This window comes from Ammospiza nelsoni, chromosome 6 (assembly GCF_027579445.1).
Source record: "Ammospiza nelsoni isolate bAmmNel1 chromosome 6, bAmmNel1.pri, whole genome shotgun sequence".
In the NCBI taxonomy this organism is placed as follows: Eukaryota; Metazoa; Chordata; class Aves; order Passeriformes; family Passerellidae; genus Ammospiza; species Ammospiza nelsoni.
In genome coordinates, this window is record NC_080638.1 from 54,484,620 (window position 1) to 54,510,813 (window position 26,194).

General features: G+C 47.1%; 1 protein-coding gene across 1 annotated transcript; it reads left to right on the top strand.

Annotated features, from left to right (window-relative positions):
• The first annotated feature begins 1,348 nt into the window (after positions 1–1,348).
• On the top strand, positions 1,349–24,890 carry EXOC3L4 (exocyst complex component 3 like 4). Its single transcript, XM_059474421.1, has 12 exons — positions 1,349–1,586; positions 3,108–3,498; positions 6,362–7,010; positions 9,581–9,698; positions 10,672–10,797; positions 12,033–12,133; positions 13,485–13,580; positions 15,556–15,670; positions 17,618–17,740; positions 18,009–18,161; positions 19,520–19,641; positions 21,873–24,890. Exons 2-12 carry the CDS (start codon positions 3,165–3,167, stop codon positions 22,033–22,035), a joined length of 2,100 nt encoding a protein of 699 aa, XP_059330404.1. The 5' UTR covers positions 1,349–1,586; positions 3,108–3,164; the 3' UTR covers positions 22,036–24,890.
• Positions 24,891–26,194: the final 1,304 nt, after the last annotated feature.

The window sequence follows — 26,194 nt, forward strand, 5'->3', positions numbered from 1 at the left end:
GAATGAGGCAATTAAAACCTAGATGGAAAGAGGTTTGGTTGGACTTTGTGTCCAAAGGGGATTTCCACCCCTCAACCTGTGTCTGAATAAACAGCTCATTCCTTTGTTCACATTGTCAGCCTGCCAGGTGGCAGGAGCATTATCAGTAATGGTTTTCCCCAGTACAACAGGGCAGTCTCTGGCTTACACATGACTTTGAAGAGCCCAAGGACAGAAAGCTCAGCACTGCACTCCCTGGCTGAGGGAGGCTTCAGGCAGGACTCCCCCTGCACCATGGGGCAGCCACAAACGATCCTCTGCCCAGTCCCATCTCACCATCAGGGCAATTTCACACCAAGTCCATGCTGCCATGCTTCCCTGTTTAATATGATCATAATTATTCCCACCCCACACACTTTCCATCTCCTGAGCACCCAGTCTCTCCCAGAGGTAGAGGAGACTGTTATTCTCCATTCCCTCCCTCTGTTTTCCTCTGCACAGCACAAAGTCCAAATGCCATTTATTGCATCTATCCATCACTAATCTCTTTGATGTCCCTTATCACAGGGACAGGTGGCATGCTGGCAAGCTTCTAAAGCAAAGAAGTGCACACTGCTCATGGCATGGTGGCACCTCCTGATATAGGTCTCTTGCTTTACCCCAGGACCTTGGACACCTGGCAGCCTGACTTGCCTCTGTCTTGGCACTAAAGGAGCCCCAGGGTTAAATCATTCTACACAACTCAGTGACAAACCAAGTGACTGTGTTTAATGTTGTTTAAACCTTCAAGGCCCTTTTTTTCGTGCTCTTTTGCTTTGAGTTCCCTCTAAAGTTCCCAAATGCTCTGAGAATGGAGAGATCCAGGGCTAGCAACCCCTGGAAATAAGTGCCCACAGGGCAAAGGAAGGATGTGAATATATAATATTTAACCAGGGGACACATTACTCCCTGTCCCTCACCCAGCTCTGGCAATCATTACCACCCATGGACCAAACCACCCGTGACCTGCACAAACTCAGACCTGCAGAAAGGGGTGAAATGCAGCCATCCCACACAGCAGCTCTGGAGCTGCTTTGAACCCCCCTACCCAGATAATGTGGGGCTTCAGCCCATCAGGACAGAACTTCATCCTGAAATCCTCCTTGTCTTCATTGGCCCAGGCCATCTCAAGGCAGCAGCTCACCCCAGTGTAGAACCTCTGGCTCGAGGCCCTGTCTCACCTTGTAGGGTAATAATTAATCTGGATTTTTTTTTTCCCCACCTCTTCTTTTAAATGCTCAGTGTAGTGAAAGTGAAACAGTGCTGAGTCCTTTCCAGAGATCAAACAAGTGAAGGTGCTGGAGCTCTTGGGCAGGAGCAGACAGACTTTTTTTCCACTTTTAACAGCCTTTTTCAGAGGGTAAAGGAGGATGGAGAGCAGCACCATTCCCAGAGGGAGCCCCCTCTGTGTGAGGGATGGTGCCCCAGTCAGCTGAGCTGGCCCGGAGCTCTGTCCTGCAGCGCTGCTCACTGGATTTCCCGCAGCACGGAGCTGCTCCCAGGTTCTGTGGATCACACCTGTGCTATCCCAGCTGGCTGCTGAGGGGATCACTTCTGTCAGTCCTGGGGTATGTATTCCTTTCCTTTCTCGTGGGCTCACACCTTTTATTCCTTTTCCCCTGGCTCTCTCCACTGTGTCATTCACCCCTTTGAGCATTGCTGCTGCTCTGCTCTGTCTGCAGAACCCCCCTGCAGAGTCTGAGCTGGGATCTCAGCCTCCTTTCATTGCAATCCCTGGGCATGGGGTGCCCTCCTCTTCCTCCCACCCTCTGTATGGGCTGTGATGGTGAGCTCCTGAGCAAGGCAGTGAATGGTTAAACACTCCCTCCTGTGAGAGTGTGTGAGGCAGGGTCTGGGCCCCACTGGGCGAGTAGCTCAGCAAACCCATGGAAGATGTCATCCCTGCACTTCACAGCCTGTGAAACACCCATGCACAAGGGAGCAAAACTCTAACTGAGGAAGGATGAGATCTATTTCTAGAGTCCCAACATGTCTATTGACTAAAATTGTTTTTCAGTCTCTGGCTTTTGTGGGCTGGACAGACCCAAGACAGGCAGTTCCTGTGTCACCTCAAGCAATAGGTATTTCTAATAATTTGAACTGTTCACTCAGCTGCCTTAAGCCTGCTCTGGAGAAATGTGACATATTCCATTCTCAGGGCACTGCAATGTACAATGTCTCTGTGAATGGGCTGTATCAGCTGGTCTGGGAGCACTTTGCAAGCAAGGGTAGGCAAAACTTCTCTCCCCCCCTCTTCCCAAACACCTGGGCAGCCCTCAGGGTGGGCAGAGGGGAGGCTGTCTGCAGCAGGGCAGGAACTGAGCAAGTGCAGAGGCTGTGACTGCAGCCCAGCAACACTGACAGGAAATCTGGAATCTCCTGCAGCATCCCCTGTGGCCTGTGCAGAGTTTGTCTGACCCTGGAGATCCCCATCCTTGGCATTCTGAGATGCAGTGCTCTGAGGCAAGATGAGTGATGTGAACCCTTCCTGCCTTGTACTGCCTCCTGTGCTATAACCATGACGATTCAGAGTGCAGACACAGCTGTGGCTTTGGTGGAAGGGGCTAGAGCAGAGCTCAGCCACCTGCTGGGAACCACTCACCCCTGGGCCACCTCCAGCAGCAGGGTTTGAGCAGGGCAGAAGTAGCAACAAAACCCAAAGATGCCATATTCACATCAGAAAGTGGAAACAACCCAGTGAGATTCAGGAAGATTATTATTCCTACATGGCTGGAAATCCACCTAGAAGAATGGAAAGTAAAACCATATCTGGTTACTCACTGAAATGGTATGTTTACACAAATTTCAACATCTCTGATATCTCATGATTCCTTGGTGCTGGAGAAATAGTTGTCACTTGCCTGTTTTATGGAGTTAAGTGAAGCTTTCCAGAGCACCAGGTGAGGCCAGCATCTGCTGTCTGTGGGTAGAGAAATTGTTTCAGCAGCTACAGGCTACAACATCTTGCTCTGTCCTTGTATTTAGGCACAGGAAAGGAATGGCCCAGATTTTCAGTCCAGGACTGACTTTGGAGACACACTAATACCCTGTTAAGGACATCTCTAATTATGCTGTTTTATGCATTTCAGTGATTGCCATCAACCTGCTTGGTAAAGCTCCTGTTGAAGGACCAGATAAATAGAAATATGGAGTTAGACACAAGGAGTGTGACCTCAGAACCAGCCTCTCCACTCAAGAGTCCAGGGGAGGAAAAGATAGAGGTCATTTCTGAACTGAGCAGCTCAGACTGGCAGAGCAGGGACAGTGGGTTCTTTGAAAGAGGCATTAAAACCCTGTTGAGCATCCGGAAATCAAGACGGAGTCTGAAGAAAGAGAAAGGGAAGGAAGATAGTGGCACTCGGAATGCAAAAAGACTTCTGCAAACACTTAGGAGCTATGAGGAGAACAAACCCACGATCTGTAATAGCATGGAGAAGATTGGTGAAATATGTGAGCCCATTGAAGCCAAACCTCTTTCAGGTAAGACACAAAACCAGCAGTGCCATTTTCCTGGCAGGATAAATGTAACATTAATTTACAGTGTGCAAGGCTTGGGCCCAAAAGAGGTGCTAAAGAACTGGGCACCCCTTGCATGTTGGTGTGTCACCCAGCCCAGCCTGGGCAAGGCTCTGTCACGGAACATGCTGCTCTGTGGCCTCCCCTGCATTAGTTCAGCCATATCAGCAGCCAGCCTCTCAACCTGTCAGTGTGGTATTGCCCATCACACAGATCAGTCCCCAGGCTGCTGAGCACAGCTTGGGAACTGCTGGTCTGACAATGCCTACAAGTGCAGTGTGCTATTGCCTGCATTGCTGTCCTGGACAATTTCTGCTCTTCAGCTCTCAGACTGATGGTCCTCCAACTGTGCTCTGTAGGGTGCTGCAAGGCCTGGAGGGGAAGAAAGATGGTTTGGCTCTGATTTGGCTTGGAAGCTCCACTTTGGTTCCTCATCTTAGAGATTGCCTTGCAAAGAGACTTCCACAGATATTTTGCTTTCTTGCATTGACTTTCCACCTGTCCTCACAACAGCAGTGTTGCAAGTATTTGATTTTGGTCCTCCTAAGGCTGGTTACTCTCATGTGTTTTGTCAGAATTTTATAGATAGGTCTCAGACAAATTATAACAATTCCCTTTAGCACAGCTCTCACCTTTCTCCAGGTGTGAGCAGACTGCAATGACTTTGATAATGGTTTGAGCACTGCTGTCCCTCCACCTTCTCAAGGCAGAGGTGCTACAATGCATTCACATGGAGATCGACTGAGGTGAAACATGGTTCGGCCTTTCCTGAGCCTAAATTTCTAGAAAGAAATTCTTGGTGCACTGCATAGAGTGCCACAGGAATCAGATGGGCTGACACTGCCTCACTGCTGTAATGTGCTCTACTGTGCTGGGAAGTGATTTACTGCTGTACATTGATACATTGTGAGCTTGGTAAGCTGGATCAGAGCCCATCTCACAAACCTGGCTAGTCTGATCTCCAAGGGTCAGAGATGAGGAGTGGCAGAAAATGTTATCACAAGCTTCCTGATCTCCTGAAATAAACAAGCTGAGAAATTGCACAAATAAAGCCCTTTCTCTGCCCAATAGCTTGTGTTTGGCCTGGACTAGAGCAGCTCTGTCAGAAACACAGCCCATCCTGAGATAATATGGCAAGTGATGGAGATTCCGCCACGTGCACCATTAAGCTGCATAATAGTTAATTGCCTTTCAATTGTCTTCCTTCAACCACCAGCTGGCTGATCTTGTATTGCTGAATTAAAGATCCATTTAGCACCCAACATCACCTCCCTGAATAATTATCCTAGATGGTGATTAAATGGTGTTTTCTCACTTTGATAAACAGAACAGAATGTATTTCTCTAGTCTCTCACTGCAAGCATTTGTGTAAACACAGGTTTTATATTAATTTATCTAGAAGAGACTAAGTTAATTGGTAGAATTTCCCTCCTTTGTGAGTGCAGAAGCAACTGTAGCACCATGTAGGCACTCTAAGATCTATGTGTTCTGTGATGCATCAGTAGTTTGGTTATTTGGCATATTTCTGTCTTCATAAAAATACTCTTATGCTACAAAGATTACTTGGTACATATGGCATAAAACCTGTGTGCAGACAAGCCTAGGGGCAGAAATTATGTGCTATGAGCCAGTCCTTCTTTGAGCACTCTCCAATTTTTCTGTATCATTTTGTCTGTGTATGTCCCAGAAGCAGTGGCCACACGTGCCTAAGGGACACCCTTTCCCTTCTCTTTAGTATTTTTCTTATGCCCAGTGTCAGAGTGGGATCTCCTGTTCAAAGCATCTGTCAGGGAGGTGGAGAGGGTGAGAGCTTCCTGGGGTCTCTCAAAAGCTAACAGTGCTCTTGGATCTCCTCAACACATGGCAAATACTTCTTACTGGCAAATAGGCAGTGGTTCTTGCATGAGCAGGACTTTACAAAACAAGTGGGAAACTCAGTAGACCTCAGCCACTTTGGGAGGAGCAGTATTGGGTGACTTCTCCCTAGCCAACACCAGCCTGTTGTGGCAGTGGGTGCCAAAAGCAAAGGAGGTGGAGAAGCCCAAGTGAGACCTGAGTACCAGGAGCACCACAGAGCCACAGGTTTATATGCCCCTGCAATGCCCACAACTCCCCAAACCACTGAGGGACAGCAGTGCTCTCAGCATTTGGGAAAAAAACATCACTGGTGTGAGGCAGTGCTTGGCACCTGACTGTGGGCTTACAGACAGGAGGCTCTCTCAGGCCCTGGTGTCTCTGAGGACATGCTTGTGGGTAGGCTGGGACACACATAACCATGGAGACAAACCTGACCCAAGAGTTCAGGACACCCAAAAGGGTCTGTCCTGCTGTGCTTCCTCCCAGTGTCCCTGTCAGGGATGCAGGAAAACAAGGACACCCATGCTAAAGGAAATCCTGCTGGTAAGGCATATCCTGAACCATTCCTGCTGCCAGTTCCACCTCATCTCCACACAAGCAGAAGGACAGAGCCAGAGGGGCAGAGTTCTATGCATCCTGAGCCTCCAGTGTCCCTCTGTGCGGCCTCACCAGCTGTTGCTTGAGGCCTTCCTGCAGAGCTATCAGCAGGTTTTTTGATGTTTCCTGTTCCTGTAACCAGCTGTTTAGGGATGTGGCTCAATTTGCAGAGATTGCTCTCCCACTTTTTTCCTCTCCTGTGTCCAAGAGGAGCTGGGGAGATCAGGGAGGCCTGGGGGCAGTCTCAGAGGCACTGCTGGGACCTGACTACTCTGAACAGCCCCCTGGAAGTCTCCCTGTCAGGCATCTTGTTACCAACCTGTCAGTAACCTAATGCCTGCTTTGTCCCAACCCCTTCCCCCTGTTTCTGCAGTAATGGAAATCAATGAACTCATTCAGAAAAGACAACTTTTGCAAGCATTTGCAAGTATCAAGCTAATGGAAGATGAGACCATCTCTGAACGAGATTCTGAGAAATACAGAGATAACCCCCAGGAGCTTGTACGGAAATCCAAGGATGTGGATTTGCTTTATAACTCCATCACAAATGCAATCAAGTCCATAGTGGAGGAAACACTGGAGGATCCCACTTTGCAGCATACCATGCTGACCTCCATGGTGACTTTAATTGCCCTTGAAGAAGCAGCTCATTCCAGCACAGACAGTGCTGCTCGTCCTGGCTCAGATTTGCTGGGCAGGCCCAGAAAGTGGAGGGAGCAATGGAGGGAAGCTGTCAATGAGAGTGCAAGAAAAAGAGTCCTGAAGGCACCCATGGCATCAAGGGAACAAGAAACTTGGCTTGATTTCCACTTACATTTCCTCCAGGAACACCTGAGGGAAGATTTACTGAAAATCAAGTCATCAGTGAAAAAATGCTATCCAGAGGAGTACCAGGTGTGTGACACATATGTGGGAGCTTTTCACAATGCCATTGCCTCACATTTGCAAGAACTCTCCCAGGGACCATTGGACTTCCATGAGCTCTACACCTTGCTTAACTGGGTGGCCAACACCTACCACAGGTGAGCTGCTGTGTTTGCCACAATGCCTCTGCGTCCTCTGGGGAGCCATGGGGCTGTGGGGTACTACAAAAGCACCAGGCTATTCTCAGTTTTCCAAGCAAGCAAGCGAGATGCAGTGACTACAGTGGAGCCAGATAGCAAATCTGTTAATAGGTGGGGACAAAGGTCTGTGGATAAAGCACTTGCTGCTTTTTACAGATCTACATCACCCCATTTTCCCCTCCCTGTCCCACTTGCTGTTCCCATGTGCCAGGAAGCTCCTCCCAGCCTTTGATAAACCTGCTGTGATAAACGTGCTCCTTTCTGCATGTATTTTGCAAGAGCCAACAGCTGTTCAGTGACTTTTCCAGGCGCAGGCAGGGGCCTGTGGGGGATATCTTCTTCCTGTTTAATTAAAATTGTGATACATTTGGAAACGGGCCACATTAACCCCCATGCATGGGGTCAGAGTCCTCTGAAAGGAGTCAAGACATCATTGAGGTAATTAGACACATGAAAACAAAGGCTCTGTCTCAGATGTATCTGTTGGTTGAATGGGAGGGGTTTAAGACATAAGACATCCTTGCAGTTCAGGGGTCTGGAAAATAAGCAGGGGAAAACAGCCCTGTCAAAGCAAAGTTGTGTCTGACCTGGTAGCTGGGCTCCAGGTATGGCCTGAACCAGATGTTCAAGGAAGGGAGAAACACAAAGCCATTGGCAGCCCTCAAATAAAACAAAGAAGGAGTGAAGGCAGGAGTATCAGCACTGAGCCAAACAGTGGGTCAAAATGGTCAGGAAGGAGCCATGACAGAGCAGGGCAAGCAGCAGCACACTGTTGCCCAGAACACCCTTAGCCTGGGGTAGCTTTTGGGTAAGAAACATTTCCATTGCAGGTGGTCTTGGTTTTGGACAGCCCTCAAGAGGTTTCTTCTGTGAGCTTAACCCAGTTGCTCTTAAAACCCACCTAGAGTGTGTAACTCCCTCAGCATCACAAATCCCTGCAGATCTCATCTGAAGGGAAATTCCTGCATGACCTCACCCTGGCATTGCAGGAGAGAAGGGGAAAAATTAGCTTCAGCTGCCAGGTTCTGTACCAAAGAAAAGTGCCCCTGCCATAATTGCTGTGAAAGGGTTTGTTGAGAGTTTGCCGTAGTTTTGGGCACTGCTTGCAATCACCTGGCTGTTCTGGCTGCAACCACCTGGCTATTTCAATTTGATTTTCCCATTCGATTTTCCCATTCAAAAAAAAACTTCATTGTCTCTTGGAATAAATAATCAAAAAGGAAGAGATTGACTGACCTAAACTCATTTTGATGTTACAATTCAAACAAATGGGAAAAAAAAAAAAAAAAAAAGAGGTGGAATAGGCCCCTTGAGTACACATTTGTCCTTTCAGTTTTGGTGGAGAGTCCATATTTAAATCTGTGTTCTCCTTTAAAAGGAACAACAGGCTCTGGCAGCAGCTGGGTTGTGTGCAGTGCTCCACGTGTGGAGATGTTCCTTTCTGGGAAATATGAACCATGACCATGGAACCATTGACTCCAGGACACTACCAGCAGGCTGGACTTATTTTATGCTGAGCAGTCACTCTGCAGCAGCCTGAACTTGTACACTACAGTCCTCACTTGTATCTGAACCCAGCTGTGGGCACAGTGCTGGTGTGGCAATGGGAACCCTTTTTGGTGGCTGAGCAAATGTGCAGGCTGTGTGAAGGACATTGCAGGCGTGTTCCTCCATTAACAAGATGACAGCTCAAAATTTAGGCCCCACCTTCATCAAGGGCATGAATATTTTCTTCTTTCTCGTTTCCACCTTCACTGCCCTGCAAGATGCAGTGCCTACACAGTCTGTGGCAGGTTGCAGGAGCAGCACATTCAATTGTACAGGCTAATAACATCTTTCCCGCCCCAGAGAGAGGAACACAGGCACTCCCTCCCTTCCCCTGCTCCTGTGCTAATCAGCTGGCCTGATTACATGTCAGTCCAGAGGAAAGTGAGCAGCAAAGTCTGGTATCAGCTTTGGAGCCCTTTTTGGAGTCAGAATCTGTAGCTGCACGTCCACCCACCACTTCCATCTGCAGGGGAGCATGGCTCATGTCCCAGGCATGGCAATGCCCTCGAGGTCCTGCTCTGCCACCTCCCCTGGATCAGGACAGTGCACAGGGACAAACACAGGCTGCCATGAGCTGTGATGTGACACTGCAGGGGAGGCAGGAGATGGGCTAACTCCAGAGCAATGCACTACTACAGGAATTACCCTGAAAGGCATTTTGCAAGCTTCTAGTCAAATGAGTCAGCTTCACGTTGTTTATTTTAAAAAGTAAATTCTCATAGCACTTTTCATGTCCAAACAACTCAGAAGTCTCATGATTTCTGAAGTGGGCTGGAACCTTAGATCATTTTGGGGTTGAATAATTAGGATTTTGAATAGAAAGGAAAGATTTTCTTGTTAAACCTTGAAAACAAGCGGCACAATTTAAGCTTTAAGTATATTTCTCATGGTTTAGTAATTATGTAGCTCATGCTGCATGAATATTCTATCAGTTTGTTCACACTCTGAGGCATTACAATTTTTCATTTGATTCTTTCCAGTGAATTCTTTCTGGGTCATCCTGAGCTCAAACCAGAGGTTAAGACAGAAAACCTGTCCTTGCTGTTAACACCAGCTGATTGGGATAAACTGAAAAACGACTACATTGCTTCTGCAAAGGTGAGAGTTTTGACCCCATGTGCCCCCCCAGGGAAGGTGCAGGAGCCCCAGCCTCCCAGACAGAGGTCTTGCATGACTACATTGTGGTTTCCAGCCCCACCAGGTGCTGAATCCTACTGGCCCCACACAGAGTGGCCTGTACTCTAGAGCAAAAAATTCCTGAGTGCCACCTTGGGGACCCAAGCAGAGCCAACAGGACTGGACCAGACCCACTCAGTATGGCAGACACTTTCTGAAAGGTCATTGCTGGGCTTCAGCAGATTGTACTTTGCATTGCAAAGTCAGGGGCTAAGGCATTCTAGCAGCTTGTCCCCGTGTAGGATCTCCTCCAGCCCAGCTGAGGTGTGCTATTGGCAGACTTTGGGCGTTCCCACCAGGGAACACACTCATGTTTGTATCCTCTGATGAAGCCCCTTCCCCCTTGTCTTTCTGCAGTCCTTGTCTGGCACCCTGTGTAAGACTTTCCTGGGTCTTTGCTGGGCTCAGACATTTTGTTGCAAATCATTTCTGAATCAAGGCACAGCTCAAGGTGAGCTCAAGGTACCCAGCTGAATGAAATCAGTATTGCTCCACCATGCTGGTGAAAGATCACTTTTGTTTCACCAGCAACAAGATTGATTTATCAGCCAGGACTGAGCAGTGCTGCTGCTTACCTGAGTGGCTGTACCCTGGAAAGGACTGGTTTGACCTTTAATCCTGACCTGGTGCATTCCATGTGCTGGAGGACTTTGCAATCAAGCAAACAGCTGATCCACTGTTTCCCTGCCAGGAAAATGACTCTCCTTTGATTTGGGAGTACCTTGCACACACAGAGCACAGTTCCTGGTTTCCCCTGAGGTCTGGAGCAAGGCCTGTGACTCTGCTCACCTTATCATGCCGTGCGTGCTGATGGAGCAAAATGAAGCGAGGTGCTGCACTTGTGTTTGCTCCATTATCCTGAGCTGCATGTTTCCTTCCTATGTTTAACATTTAGGAGAAAATCAAAAGTTGTTTTGGAAACATCCTGAGACTGGAGGTCACGGAGAAGTGGGAGAAGGAAGTTCATGTACAAGAGGAGGAAAACCTCTACCACACCTCAGTCTCTTTTGATATTCAAACGGTATTTAATTAGCTGGGGGGGAAGGGGGGAGGTGTCTCTGTGGCTCCAGGGAAACTGGATCGTTTCCTTCTGGGGTGGAGGTACCGCCTCCTGCGATAATTTATGTAAGTCACACACTGGCAGAATACATTAGAGCAGAAAATGCCATTTATTACAACTTTTAGCTCTCCCGCTTGCCTTCTAGCTGCAAATTAAACCTGCTGTCATTTGTGTCAGCAACATAATAGGCAACTGATTTTAAAGTCCCTAAACCTCTTTGATTAGGAAGAAGAAAGAGAATTGGAAAAAAGGTGGAAAGAAAAGGTTTCTTTGAAAAAACCTTTGGCTTAAAGAGCAACTTTGTCCCAGGGCTGTGGAAGCTGGGGAAAGGCTGTAGGCAGTGACAGCCACTCCAATTTAAACAGTACAAAAAACAAAAGCCCCTACTAGCTTAGGGACTACAGGGTAATAAAGGCAGGAGGGGTTTGGATTAATTCTCATCACTCAATTGGTTGAGTCACTTCAATTAAATAATACTAACAGAAAAAGAGAGGGACAGAGAAAGAAAGAAAATCAAAGAGTTTTGCCCACTGATGTGACTCTTTTTCCATAGAGAAGTATGACACATTATGTGATCACAGGGAAGGCAGGTCTGAAATCATTTAGCAGATGGATAGAAGGCCATGGGAAGTACCAGAGTAGGACTGCAACACATCTCAGTCCAGAAGTGCAGCTGAAGTTGTGGGAATGGGGATCTGGGAGGAGTTCCAGTGCAAACAAGAGTTCAGGGTGATGCCAGACCCACTGTGCTGCCCTGGTATCACTCCTGGGAAGGGGGCTTGTGTGGGCCCTCAGGGATGGGGCTTATAGACACCCTTATCATGGAGCCACACACGGGACAGCTCAGCTCCCCTTGGGCTTAGGGTTGGGAGGATTCCAGCAATTTCCCCCAAAGGAGGAGGAGGACACCAGGACACCCCAACATTGCCTCTAACTCACACTCATACAGCAGAAGGGCATTAGGCCATTAGGTGTGAATGATGACAGCACAAATCATTTGGTGCTTCTTGGCCCATTCTGCATTACAAATTTTAAAACTGCCAGAGGTTAATGAAAACCTCCTGGCAACAAGTTGGCTGTTTGCCCCTTTGCTAGGTGAGCCATTCTTAACCAGCCAAAGCTGCCTGAGATCCTCGTGAAGGATGTTTCACCAGTGCTTGTCCCACTCACTGGGGTTTCTTCATTCCCTTTTCTAGATCATTGGGGAGCACGTGAAGTCATCTGGAGCTATCAGTGGAGGCCTGGAAACAAAAATGCTTGAGTTGTGCATGGCAGAGCTGCTTGAATTCATTCCAAGGTCATCACTGCTCTGGGCAGTACTTTCTTTCTAAATGAGTCCCACACTGGTAAAAAAACAGGGAGGAGGTCCAGGCACTGGACCAGACACTGGCACTGAGCAGGTACAAGGCTGCTCCTGGGAAAATTAGAGATCACAGTGAACCCAGTAAAAAGCAAGCTGCAAAACAGCTTGGAGGGAGTCATAAACAGACCCAGATGGGACTCTGTGAGTCCAAAAATCTAATGTCAAAGGTCTGGGAAATACCTGCTACCTAGAAAGGGATGGGATCACTGCAGTCCCATCACCCAGGACTTTTGTGACATTGGATACTGATCACTTGCAGCTTCAGTCATGAGCAAGCAGTGTTTATGGACCCCTCAGACCAAAAGCCTGTTTGCCCAAAAGGGTATCCTGGGATGAGTCCTGCTGAGTGGTTTTCTCTGGCTATGGACATAAAAAAGGGCTGATGAGACCCTCTCTGTATACCCTGGCAAAACACACAGCTGGGCTCCCTCCCAAGCCCCTTAAAATCTACACAGTGTCCAAAGCAAATTGCTGAAATAATGTTTTCTCTTTATTTTTAATTTGTTCTTCTTTTCCTTTTCTTTGTTATCTTTTTTTTTTCCTTAATTTTTTTCCTTTATTTTTTAATATTTTTTTTAAACCAAAAAAACTGCATCAAATGCAAGCTGGAGCAGCCAAGGCTCTCAGATTAAGGGAACACTGAAACTTAAACTTTTACTTAAACAAACCTGAGATGCAAGAGGCTGGGGCCAGCTCATACCCTGACAAAGAATGGGAACATCAGGCAAAGGCTGCCTGAGCACACAGCCTCCTGCCTTCAGTGTGGATCTGGCTGTGAAACATCTGTTAACTGCATGAAATTGGGGCTACAAAAAATACAACTACCTAAAAACCACAGTGAGGTTTTGGGGGGAGGGAAGGTAGGTGTGCTGCCCTATTCCTATACATTTTCTGTTATAAAATCAGGCCTATGTTCTCAAAAGGCACATAATATATTGCCCCAAAAGCCAGCAAAATGAAAGCTCAGACTTATAAGCCTGTGTAGCACACCTGCAATTAAACCCTCAGCATGAGGAAAAGTCAGAGATTTGGCCTCCCAACATCCCTGGCATCTCTCCAGACGTGCTGCGTACCTGCTCAAGCGAGCACATCCTAAACCCGCAATTATCTGCCATCTATTCCCTCCACTGCACACACTTGTTATGACAGCTGGAAAAAGCTTGTCTGCATACAGAGGGGACAGGTTGGGCCAGCCACAGGTGTCTCCTGACACCACCATGTACACAGAAGATGAGGCATTCTCAGTGCCCCACCGTTAGTGATACCTGGCTGTATTTTCCTACAGGTTTGAGCAGGAGTTCATGGCGTGGAGCTCTGCCCAGGACAGCCCCAGCTTTGTGCCCCACCTTGTTGCCTACATCAACAGCTTCCATGAGCTGGTGTAAGTCTCCTCCCCCTGAGCCACTGGGGTTTCTGTGGTCTGGGGGGTGGCAGGATCTGTAAAGGAAAGACCAAGCTGTCCCTGAGGTGCCCCGGTGGCTGCTCGGCCTCCAGCCCTTCTAATCTCACAGGAGGATTCCCCCCAAGGGATGCAAATAAAAGCCACAAGGGTGAAGAGACAGAAATATGGATGGATGCAATGCTTGCATGAGAGTTTTGAGCTAATTTTCAGGGCACCTTTTTATTCTCAGGGGAGTTTTTTTTTCCTTTTTTTTTTTTTTTGTTTTGGAGGTTAGCAGAATAAACTCAGAAACATGGCCTCAAGGCTGCCTTTGGCACTGGGCTGGAGGAGATTCCATGAAAGCACTCAACCCAAAAATAAATGCCTGCCAGTCCTGGCAAATGGAACTTCCAGGGCTTTGCATAAATTAGTTACTTTAAGCCACATGTTGGAAAGTGCCTCTGAAGAACAGGTATCCTCAGGCTGGCTGTCAAAGATCCAGCACTCTCCCATAACTAGGATGGTGCAGTGAGTGCATGTCCCAGGGTCCATCAGCTCCGTGCTGAGGTCCAGGGGCTCATCAGCATCTGGGGACATCTTTGCCATGCAGATGTGCTGCTTTCGTCTGTCAGCTCGGCCAAACAGCACAGGATTAGTGCGTGGGCTCTGGCCACCCGAAAGATTGGGGTGCGAATTCCAGCCCCTGCTGCTGCACCGCTCCGGCAGGGGTGCACATGCCAAGTGCACCCGGGGCACGGAGGAGATTTCGGGCTGTGTCTCGCAGGAGCCGACGGCTCCATCCGCAGCGAGCACTACCGCCAGCTCGTCTCTAGATGGCACGGTGTCTCCAGCAATGCTCACCTCGCCGAGGAAATGGCTTTCCCTGCCTCCTGCTGCCCCTGCGGGACATTGCTGCCCCTTCCCTGCGGGGCAATGGGGATGGGCTGAAGGCACACGCCAGCCCCAGGCAGGGAGCTAGAATTGTTTGGGTGATGGGTTTATTCCTGAGTCAATTAAACATTCATCAGCCCGGAGTGATGAATTGTGGGGCAGAGGTAGGTGTCCCAACAGCACGGTTTTTTGGGATGCTGGACCCAGACTTCAGGTGTTCAACTGGAGCTACAGTCCTGAGCTCCAGCCTGGGATGACAGGGATGGTGTTGGTGCCTTGCAGCCCTGCCAGGGCAGCCTCAGACATAAATCTGGGCAGTGACAGGAACCTGCTGTTCTCTGTGGTTACAGCAGTGGATGTGGCACATCCAGGGATGCTCAGGCATCACAGGTGATGCGGGGTTTTTTTTGTGGTGGTGCTCCCTCAGTGCCCCTCCTCACCAACACTGAGCATGTTACAGTGGGACAGGGATGGAAAGTGAGAGGAGAGCCAGGAGGTCACAATGCCCCTAAAGCACACACACACACAAGGAATTTCATTAACCTCTCAGAATTTTCTTTCTCGTAAGGTGAAACATTGCAGAAGTATGCACTGTCCTTAGGAAATTCCACAGGTTTCCATCCCTGTAGTTACCATCCCAGCTGCTGCTGATGGACATTGTGTGGAGTGAATCAGGCTCTGGGGGACACAGGGTCAGCAGATTTCCCTTCTCTGGCTTTATTATTTACTTTCCCCCCACAGCCCTCAGTTCTCTCCCAGGTACCTGGAAATCATTTTGCAGAGATGTTGCTCAAGTGAACTGGCCTATGCAACTGCTCTGCATGGCTGCACTGTCACTGCACCTGATGAGGAAATCTGAGGGGGTTTTTCACCACAGTTACTCATCTATGATTAATTTTCAGTGTACAGGATTGTGCAAAAAGAGCCATTACTTTGACTCAGTAAGTGTTTCCAAGAGGAAGTAGTAGAAACTCAAGTTTATTTTAAAATAATATCCATCATGCCAATCCAGATAACATGATTAGGGCCATGTAATAGTTTACATTTTAACCTTAACTCATTGGTGATCTCTGTCTCTCTGTAGGTCAGAGTTGGAAACAGTGTTTAAAGTCAATACTGAGGAACTGCAGAAGATTTTGGCAGCTCTGACAAGGAACTTCACAAATATTTTTTTAACAAAATTAAGAACAAAAACACAGGTAAGAGGATCTTGGCCACATTATTTCCTTATTATAAGGGTTATGTGCAGCAGCTGAGGGTCGTTGCCCTTCCCTTGTCTCACCAGCTAAACCTCATTTTGCAGCACATGACATTATGGTCCCTCCAAAATGTATTTCACACCTGTGGAAATCCCTCTTAAAAAGCAACACTTCCAGCATTCTGAGATTTTTTTTTCTAGAAGAAATTATACATTTTTCAAGCTGTTAATAGCAATCAAAAGAAAAGGATATTTAGCAGCTTTCAGTCTCAGGCAAAGCAGTGGGGAAAATTTTATCTGAAGTGAAGCACAGGAGACTGAACACCACCAATGGGACACTTTTCCTTCTATCAAATAATTTGGATTTTTCAGGACTTTGACTTACTGATTCATAGATCTACCATCTCAGTCTGTCAGAAACCTCTTCAGATAGGACAGAATTCATTCTGGTAGGGGTGATTTTTCCAGGCTGTTCCCATGGTGACAAAAGACTGATTGTTCCAGAATGAGAATGCTAAAGGTCTTGTATCAACTGATAAAACTGATAAAATTTGACTTGTGTTAAGAGGTGTAAAAGGCAATGTGCTGCAATGAAGTTTGTGCTTCTCAGGTGCTGTAGATGAACCTTTCTGCTCTCAGCCACTTGGGTCTGCTAGCACCAGCTGGTGATATAGAAGAGATGGGGGAAATCAAGCCTTTGGTCCCACCCCCTTTCACTTATTCTAATTCACTTTCTAAATCCCCAAACATAACTTCCAGAAACTAGGACAGTCATGGAATTTCTCCAACCTAAGCCAAGCCCTCCTGGCCAAGGGGACTTTCCAGTGACTGCAGATCTTGTTTTGGAGCCTAAGCAGCAGATGAGGAAAGGGCCCAAGCCAAGGCATTGAGCAAGAGAGCTGAAATGTCGTGAGAACTGAGAGAGGCCGAATCAAAGCATTTCTAAACAGCTCTCAGGCAGGCTGGGAGCACAGCAAGGGGGAGATAATTGGGAAGGAGACTGCCAGGAGTCTAAAGACAGAGATTGTGAGAGCTAGGAAGAGAAAAGGGGACATGCCAGAGAAAGGATATTTTGCATTTGACCTTTAGGGAAGGGTCTTCCAGGTGCCAGAAGTCTTTAGCAGATATTGCTGTTTCTATATGAGGGTACATTAGCTCTAGGGACCCAACAAAAGAAAACAACCTGTTAAGGACACTTGGTCAGAGTACCCTGTACCCAGGACAGATGGGAAACAGTGCCTTCAGTCCCATGTCATCCCTAACCATGAGGCATAAAACTGGAGATACTCCCAGCTGCCATTTCCCCCACCACCACATCTGAGCAAGGAGCAGAAGGAAAATCCCAGCAAGACTTCATGCAGGTCTGCAGGAGTACAGAGAGCCTCCTGGAAGGACTGTGAACACAAAGAGCTTGATTTCCTTAAGGAAAATGCTGTAGAGGTCATGGATTACTGAGCTGATTTCCAAGAGATTCACTACCAAGTGAATTTTTGTTTCCATGTAACACTGGCACACATGGTTGCCCACCACAGCCTGTTCTAGTCATGCCTGAGTTGCTTGTGATTAACATTCTCATCTCTTTCTTCCCCAATATATTAGAAAAACACATTTATTTACCTAAAGAAATAGAGTTGGTGGACCAGAAGGTGGCACAGAGCAAGGAAATGAGGTATCCTAAATAAGTCTTTAATGCCAAAACATCTCCTGCTCAGGGTGTTGTGCTTCTCCTCTCTGCACTGGGATGCCTACCAGGAAGGGGAGACACGGGTGTGAATTGCCTGGGGTGGAGAGAGAAACCCAGCCTGCTCCTCGTGTGCCTCCATGCAGAGGGGGTGCCCTGTGCTTTCAGTTCAAGCCTAGATCAGGTGGATAGCTGGCTGCCTTCAGCTAGGGCATCATCAGCTACTCTGAACACACCTGTGCCATCAGTGAGTTGGTCTTTTTTCAGCCACTCCTTAAGAAAATCCTGAGCAAGAGCTGGATTTTGGCGACGGAAAGGCCGGACTCTCTGGCGTCGGCAGTCTCGCAGTTCTCCGAGCACCTGCAGCACATGAGGGAGCCCCAGGGGCAGGTAGGCAGCCAGTCCCTCACCTGGGCACAGCAATGCTGAGGGGCCACACCATCATCTTCAGGCTGTGGTGAGACCTGCAGACTCCTCTGCAAGAGTGGTTGCTCTTTATAACTCTGGGGGTTGCAGATATGAGTGTTGGCTGAGGGTGTGCTGCCTTCCTGTACCTCCCTGGTACTGCCAAAGACTTGAGGGCTTTCCCTGTCCTCTCTCACTGCCTTGGTCTTGAATGGACAAAAAAAAACCATGAGGTTTGCTTCTTTTTAACCAGGACCTTCTACATGAAGTTCATAAATACGTGGTGAAGGAATATGTCACACAGATCATCAAACCCAGATGGAAAATGAACAGGGACACACGTCAGCAAGTGAGCAGAAAGATGAGCCAGGAAGCTGCAATCATTCACAATGCACTCATTGATCAGGTATGGAAGTTGTCTCCTGGCATCCCCTGGCTGCCCCACTCCCAGAGGTGCAATTTTCCCACTTGGCTTCACAGAGACCAGACAGCAGGCTCTTGAGGAGGACAAACCACAAGAAACATAGAAGTGCTGAAAAGAGTGAGCAAGATGGTTACTGCAGGTTCATGGTGTGGGTTTCCAGCCTGGCAGCCTCTCAGCTTGTGCAGCCAGCAGCTCTCTGATGGCAGCACCTGGTGTTTTAATGTGTTCCCAGGGAGCTCTGCATAGGGTGGTTCATGTGTTGTAGGATCACACTTATTCTGTGGCAGCTTCCTGGGCCTGTTCCCTCAGACCATGGGATGCACTTTGTCACCAAAGTGTCCCTGCCCTGGATACAGCTCACAGAGTTGAGTCCCATGAGAAGTTCCATCTGGGCACACAGTCCCTGTACAGCAGGGTGTGGGGAAAAAGTGGTGGCAGTCTGAGAGTTTTGTGATGGGACAACTGTTAGAACCCAGCCATGAAGGTGGGGTAACTGAGGTTCCTGTTAATAAATCCCTTGGGCCAGATTTGAGTGGCATAATACTGAATGACTGGTGTGAGATAGATAGATAGATAGATAGATAGATAGATAGATAGATAGATAGATAGATAGATAGTTGTGTGTGTGTGTGTGTATGTATGGCTGGTTTATTTTAAAACAATTTGATTACAATGGAAAGAAGGTATGTAGCCATTTTGGTTATTACCTATAGTAATATAACATTATAAAAGTATAAAAATATCACTTAAGAAAACATATAAGGAAAAGAAAGAAAGGATAAAAGCAGATAGCAGAGAGGAAGGTATCACCACCTGTAGATCCAGCAACAAGACTTGATTGTTGCAGTTTAGGGGTCTGTTGGTCAAAATCAATGATTGCAGTTGGTTGAGTTGTTAACCTTTAACATTTCCATCTCTCACAGCAACAGTCTGGGATTTTCAGGGAAGTCAAAGTTGAATTATTTGGATTTTGTGGAAAGTCAGGCATCCAGGGCACTAAATTCCATCTCAGAGATGAGGCACATGAAACTATCAGGCAGCAGGAGGTGAAGTCTCTGGCATCCACTACCATGCTGGCCCACAGCCACAATGCCCTGCTCAGGGTCTGCCTTGCTTGGGTGCTCATGGGCATTGGGAAGTGCAGGGTCAGGTCTGGGAGAGCCCCAGGGGTGCCCTGCCACTGCCACCCAGCACCCTGCTGCCTGCCTGAGGCAGCCTGTCCTGCCTGCACCAGTCCTGGTCACTCCAGTGCATCCCACTGCCGTGCTCTCCCTGCAGGGAAAAAGGCATTTAGCAGGTGCTGCTGTTCCTGACATCCCCATGTGATTCTTTGTCCACAGGGCTCCAAAGCTGACTGGCTCCTCCCTGTCATATATCACATTGCCAATATCATTGGGGAGAAGAAAAAAGACAAGATCAAGGCATATGTCAAGGAGCTGTGCCAAGACTATCCAGATATCAGGTATGTGAAGAGGCAGATGCCAGAATTGTTGGGCTCCATCCCAAATAGCACCAGCTTGTCCTGTGCCTGGGCTGAGCTCTTCAGCTTCTCTTTGCTGGTGGCCACACATTGGAGATCAGGATGCCAGCAACAGAGGGAATCCCAAATATTTTATGGCTGCATACTTTTTAATTTTTCCCCCTGTGTGCTGTATCATATAATGCACACAGTTTGCCTTCAAAGCCTTTTCATTTTAGAATGGAATGGAATGGAATAGAATGGAATAGAATAGAATAGAATAGAATAGAATAGAATAGAATAGAATAGAATAGAATAGAATAGAATAGAATAGAATTACTTCAGTCTATTAGGAAGGGACTTGCAGTGATAATCCAGTCCAACTTTCCTGATCACTTCAGGCCTGACCAAAAGTTAATGTATTAAATTATTAAAGGCCTGTTAATGTAAATTACCCAAATGCCTCTTGAGCACTGCCAGGCCTGGGACATCAACTACCTCTCTCTCTAGGAAACCTGCTCCAGCACCTCGTTTAGAAAATGCTTCAAAATGTCAAGTCTAGAGATCCCCTGACACAGTTTTGAACCACCCCCATGCATTCTATCACTGAATTCCATCTTATTGCTCTAAATGAACCTTATTTCACAGTGAAGCTCCAGTTTGCTTTCTCCTGCATCACCAGTATCAGCCCTGTTTGCCAATTTGCAGGGTCCAGATTTGGAGCAAATAGTTTGTCTCCTGTTGCCAGGCCCAGACCTCAAAGTGTGGCAGCCATTGACACAGTTCAGCTGCAATTTCTGAAATGGCCTCAACACAGCCATTAAATTTTGGAATAAATTACAAATTCTTTCTTTTGTACTTTCCATTTTCTGTTCCAAGGCTGCATCTGGAAAATGTAAAACTCCTGCAAAAGTAAAGAAAGTGACTAGCTCTGTGCATGGCTAAGCAGCTGCAAATCAGAAGTTACCTTCTCTTCTACAGCTCTTCTTTCAACCACTGAGAATGAATATCAGTAGTAGAGACTGCAATAAATTCCATTTCATCAGAGTAATTTCAGAAAGAAAGAAAAAAACCTGAACAAAAACCACCAAAAGTTTCAGCACTGGATGACATTTATGCAATCAAAATAATCCATAAGATTTAACTAATTGCTAGAAGACTGTAGTGGACCCTCAAATATTGAGAAAAAAAGATCACATTAAATATATTCACCTCTCCCCAAAACTGAGGCTCAAAATTTTTCATAACTAGATTTAACTTGGGTGGTTCAGGTATTCTTCAGGCTTATCTGTGTGGGGGAATTCAAGACATGGACATGTAAAGAACAATTGCTCCTGAGCAATTTCCTAGGTGATCATACCAATCTTACAAAAATGGTAGGTACAAACAAAAAAACAAACAAAACCAACCAAATAAATAAACCCCAATAAGGGTTTAATCCCAGTGGACAGACTAAGCTGAAACAGGCAGTGCCTGTTCTGGGAAGGATGGGGGAGGTAAATGACAGCTAATCATCAACTATGGTTATTTGAAAACAAATTTCCAGTCAGAAAAGTAATTTACAAGGCTGTGATTTGTGCTGCTTTTTCATCATTAGGCTCAGACCCAACCCAGGTTTTAAGGTTTGTCCTCTTGGTTTATTTAATTTCTGCTTTTCCATGATTGAGTAACGTTATTTTAACAATGAAGTTTGGAAAACGAGGCGGAACCTGCTGGACCTGCATTGCTTCCTGTTCAGGTCCCTGTTAATTTTTCCCCTGAGCTCTCAGAGACATTGCTGAATTTGTATACACTGAGATTACTGGAACAGGGTATGTTTCCAAGCTGGCTTTCCAGCTCTAATCTAATTAGTGTCTATCAGCTTCCTAAATATTAGCACTTCCATTACTCATCTCAAAATAATCATTACACAAAAGGTCCACAGCCACTCTGGAAAACACGCAAAGGGCAACACGGGTGTGGAGAGAGAGGAGGAAATTCCCTGCAGCACCAGCAGCAGGAGGCTGTCCCACCAGTGTGGTGTGGCAGGAGCTGCTGCTCGCTGGTTTGGTACCTGCAGAGGCTGCAGACTCCCCTCCTGGTGGCTCCTCCAGTGCGGTGAGGGGTCGGTCCCTGGCACTTTGCTATAGCCTTGCTCTGTCTCCAGCACAGCTGCTGGTTGCTCACAGCAACCACCTTGCTCTGGGCTGGTTTTGCTGGCCGGATCTGAGCCAGGTCTTGTTTGGTTTCTGCAGGAAGGAGCACATCCTGGCCATCCTGGCGCTGCGGGTGCTGGGGCGCGCCAGGAGAGCGGCGATTTTGCGGCAAGTGTGCCAAGCACAGAAGAGCTCCAACAGAGGGAAGGGCAGCGCACTCTTCGCTGAAATTGATGTTCCAGTAATCTGCAGCTGCTTCTAACACAGGACAAAGTCAGCATCTTGCCTCCTCCTACACTGCCTCTACACAGGATCCAAAATCGGCAAACCCACCTTGCTCCTCTGCAAACCCAGATTTTTTACAGCTGTGGAGAAAGGAGCAGTTTCCTGAACTCACTACCCCGAGTTCAGAACCCAAAGACAACAAATGCACCAAGACATCAACCTCCTGTAAGAGCTCCTGGGCAGCAGCTCCAGCCCAGGCACAGTGTCCACCTCATATTCCATATGGATTCTATTGCTAGGAGGCTGCTTCACTGTTTGGTACAAGACTAAATATATTTTCAAAGAACAGGAGAAAATCAAAAGCAGTTCACTCAGAGCTATATTAAGGCCTCAGCCCTATATTAAGGCTTGGACTGTGCTCTGCATAATTATACAGCAGCAGAGCAAGAGCCTCCCTTATAATTAGTGCCCATGAGCAACCAGGGGGCAGAGCTTGGGCAGGGATGTGGTAGGAGCCAAGTTTTATTTCCTCCCCCATAAACCACCTGGCTGAGCTGGCATGACACAAGGTCATGACGCTGTGACCTGAGGCCAGAAACCACAACCTGCTTGGGGAGGAAAATACTGGGTAAACAAACCCCATGGCCAGGACCCGCAGCACATGGAATGCTCTCCCCTCCAGGGTGGCCCCCATGGCCCATCTGGCCTTTCAGCAGATTCTCCTCAGTCAAGGACTGCCTTGCAAATCTCCTGTTGGACTGAAGATCTGTTCATGCCATCACATCTCCGCGTGTACGGACATGTCTGGATTGGATATGCCACGTGGAGAGAGGCTCCAAGTTCTCCTTGACTTGGAGAAAGCTCCACCATGCCTCCAGTCCATTTTCTTGAGTGTTTAAATGCATTTTAAGAAATCTGTTACAGTCTGACTGCAGTACGAAACCAAATGTGAGGTGGACAGACAGTGCTACAGATGAGATCTCATGTGGTGTAAACCAGCATCATCCCATTGATGGGCATGGATCGCTACAGGGTTAAATCCACAAAGGATCCAAGCATTACATCCAGCATCTGCAGGAAAGACTGAAAGAAGCATTCAGCAGCCTAAAGCTGTATAAATCTGATTTTATTTAATTCAATTTATCCTTTAGGTTGCCCTCCACAGGATTTAATCTAAGACTTTACAGAGATGTGTTTATGACCTACTAAACTGATAAATGTGGCCATGGCATAGCCTTGAACACTAATTTTTCTGGCAGCAGAGCTTACAGCATCAGCAGTGAGTCTCTTTTGTTTTCTTTGCTTTGGGTTCCATGAGTATAAATTTCAGCCTGGGTGAGCAGCAGGCACTGGTGACAGGCCAAGGGAAAAGTTCTGATGGATAAAGAAGCATAGAGTGCATCTTTAATTCACAATCATCATATGAAAATTTTTCTAAGGAAGGCTTGTTACCTCCACAGTCAAGATAAGGTGTTTTTCTAAATATGGCTTTGAAATATCAGGTATAAATTGAGAGCCTGAAGCAGGAAATCCTGGGTGGAATTTCTACCCTGCATCACTCTTCAGTACAACTCATTTGTACAATTCCCACAAATGCTCAGCTTGGTGACTCCCTGTATTTGCTATGGAGAAGGAGAAGTAAAATATCCTCTGAGTCTCCCATTAGGTGTGCAGAGCACATGAACACTTTGGAGCTCCCCTCCCCTGTCCTGGGGACATGGTGCAAGCAGGGAATCCTGTGATTACACCCCGCCATGGGTCTGTGAGCTACATTCCCCCTCCCAGCAGCAGGGAGGGGCATCAGTGCTGAGAGACTTACACTTATTGTTAGAAGGATTGACTGAGTGGGAATGATACAAAGAGGATTTCGAATTTTTCAAGCTAGGCCTGAGACTTCTAAAGCTGCACTCCTGGAGTGCTGGATTTGAGGCACTAAAGCCTCAGTGAGAGATTTTGTGCATCAGGAATTTCTGTTTACCATATATGCATCTCTCATCCAAGCACCTCACACGAGTCAGCTGTGGCATTTTCCCAAGGGCATTATTTAAATGTATACTGAGGTTTTCAATCTCATTATTTTACTGGCCGACCTCCACAAAGCACCTGCCCTTCCTCAGGCCCCAGCTGCCTGTCCCTGGGATTAGATAAGGTGCTCGGTTTCCGTTTCCTCATAAAAGCAAGTTGCTCCCCTGAAGTCATGGAGGAAAGCTGGGCACAATGGTCTGCCTTTTGTCACAGCCTCTCCTGGGATACTCAGATCCTGCAGCCTGGCATCCTGTGAGTGCCAGGCACACAGCCAGCTTCCTCTGGGAGCTGCTGCTCTCTGGCTGCTTGCTCTTGAGCAAACCAGGTTAAGGTTAACCCCATTATGGCAAGGCCATGGTTCAGCCCTGCCCCAACAGCTGTGCCAGTGGAGAGGGGGCTCCAGGATAGGTGGGGAGCAGGGCTACCTCTGGGCAGGGGGGTGCTTGGTCTGGGCTGCAGAGCAGACCCTGGAGCCAGCTGAGCAAGGAAAAAGGAAGGGACGTGCTTTCCAAAATGAGCTGCTGCTGTCCAGCTGTCTTCTGTGGAAGAACCAGTGTTCATTACAGCCATATTTCACATTCCAAACAACAAAAAAATAAAGAATAAAGGCCTCCCAGGGCTTTTAAATGTGGAATATGTGTCTCTTGTAGGAAAGTGCCAAGAAGCTCAGTTATTACCATGTTAATTCCTTCTGCTTGTTGTTTCTCTGTGAAGAAAAACATCATCATCCCTATTCCTATCCCAGCACAGAGTTACATTCCCTCCATGACACTCTTCTCACTTTTACCCCAAATGGCCCAAGCTACTATGTGCAGATGCATCTGTGGTGAATAATGCTGTCTCAAAAGCATCAAACTAAATGAAAAAGCCAAACTCTTTCTGGACTTAGCTTCTCAGGAGTGAATGTTGCATTTTGGGGGGGGTTGGCAGATCTGGCACAGCTGACAGTGCTGTGTGGGTGGTGAAAGATGTTTTTTTTGTTTCAGAGGTCTCTGATGTTTCACAATACTGTTTTTTCTGGTTTGGGGTAAAAAGCAAAGGTCAGTGACAGCAGTCAGGGTGCATGAGCTGGCATCTGCCATCTGAGACCAGCCATTGGATGCCACCATTTCACCAGTTTTGCTCTGTGAAGTTGTTCTTCCCTGGAGGAAAGGTATGGGAAAGAGATTTACTTGAAGCAAGAAAGAAAGAGTACCAAGACACTGCAGTGAATGCCCAGGAGCCTGTCCCCCAGCTGGGGATCATAATCAATCAGTCAAAATATTCCTGAAAAGAGCCTTTTAGTGCAGCACCACTATAACATTTAGCTCCCTGTCAAGTGGTATCTTTCAGAAATTATCTCTCAGTTGGTTTAAAATATTAAGGATGATCAGTAAGAAGAGGAATTATGTATTGCATCCACTTTACAGGCTGGGTGATGTGGCCTGACACCACTCCAGCACACACAGCTGGGATGACAAGAGGTGCCAGGGCATTATTATCTCAGGGATGACTGAAAAGTAAAGTTATATTAGTTTTAGACTTCACTGCTTTAGTAGTTATATATCACTCTTCTCCCAGGCACCAGTGGTCAGCAAACATTTACCTTCTGTATTTTGCATCTTTCTTCATGAAATCTTGTTTTGGTTGGATTTACTGCCTTAAAGCCAGTCATTTTGGTTCTTTGGTACTGATCAGATACAGGAATGCTCTGCTCAGCATCACTGTGCATTTGCATTTCTTGAGGACAATTTTTATGTAATACTGCATTTTCATTCCTTGAGGACAATTTTATGTAATACTGCTAAAGACACCATGACACCACTACTGGGATTGGCCCACCTGCCCCACAAAACCTAAGCAAGAGAGCAGTCAGGTTGCTGGAGCATTGATTTAAACTATTTGCTATCACTGTTACAGCAAAAAAGACCGTACTGGGAAAAGGTGAAAGGTGATGTACATTAATGGGTAGAAAAAGTAGATTAACTTTTAAAAAGCTACTAGAACATTCTCTAGTCCCAGCTTGAGGACACTGAGCACATGAACTTTGCCTGCCTGCCTTGATCCCTGTCACACAGAGCACTGCAAATAGCCTCCAACACTCTTCCAATGTAGTACTCTCAATTTGTATTTGTAAATTCATACAACACAATTAGAATACATTTTCCCAGAAAAGAATATGTAAGGCACAG

Excerpts from the sequence above, each read along its gene's own strand:
- EXOC3L4 (XM_059474421.1), top strand. The coding sequence starts at position 3,165 with ATGGAGTTAGACACAAGGAGTGTGACCTCAGAACCAGCCTCTCCACTC. Across the intron at positions 3,499-6,361 it reads TGAAGCCAAACCTCTTTCAG|TAATGGAAATCAATGAACTC; the intron begins GTAAGACACAAA and ends CTGTTTCTGCAG. Across the intron at positions 13,581-15,555 it reads AACAGCTTCCATGAGCTGGT|GTCAGAGTTGGAAACAGTGT; the intron begins GTAAGTCTCCTC and ends GTCTCTCTGTAG.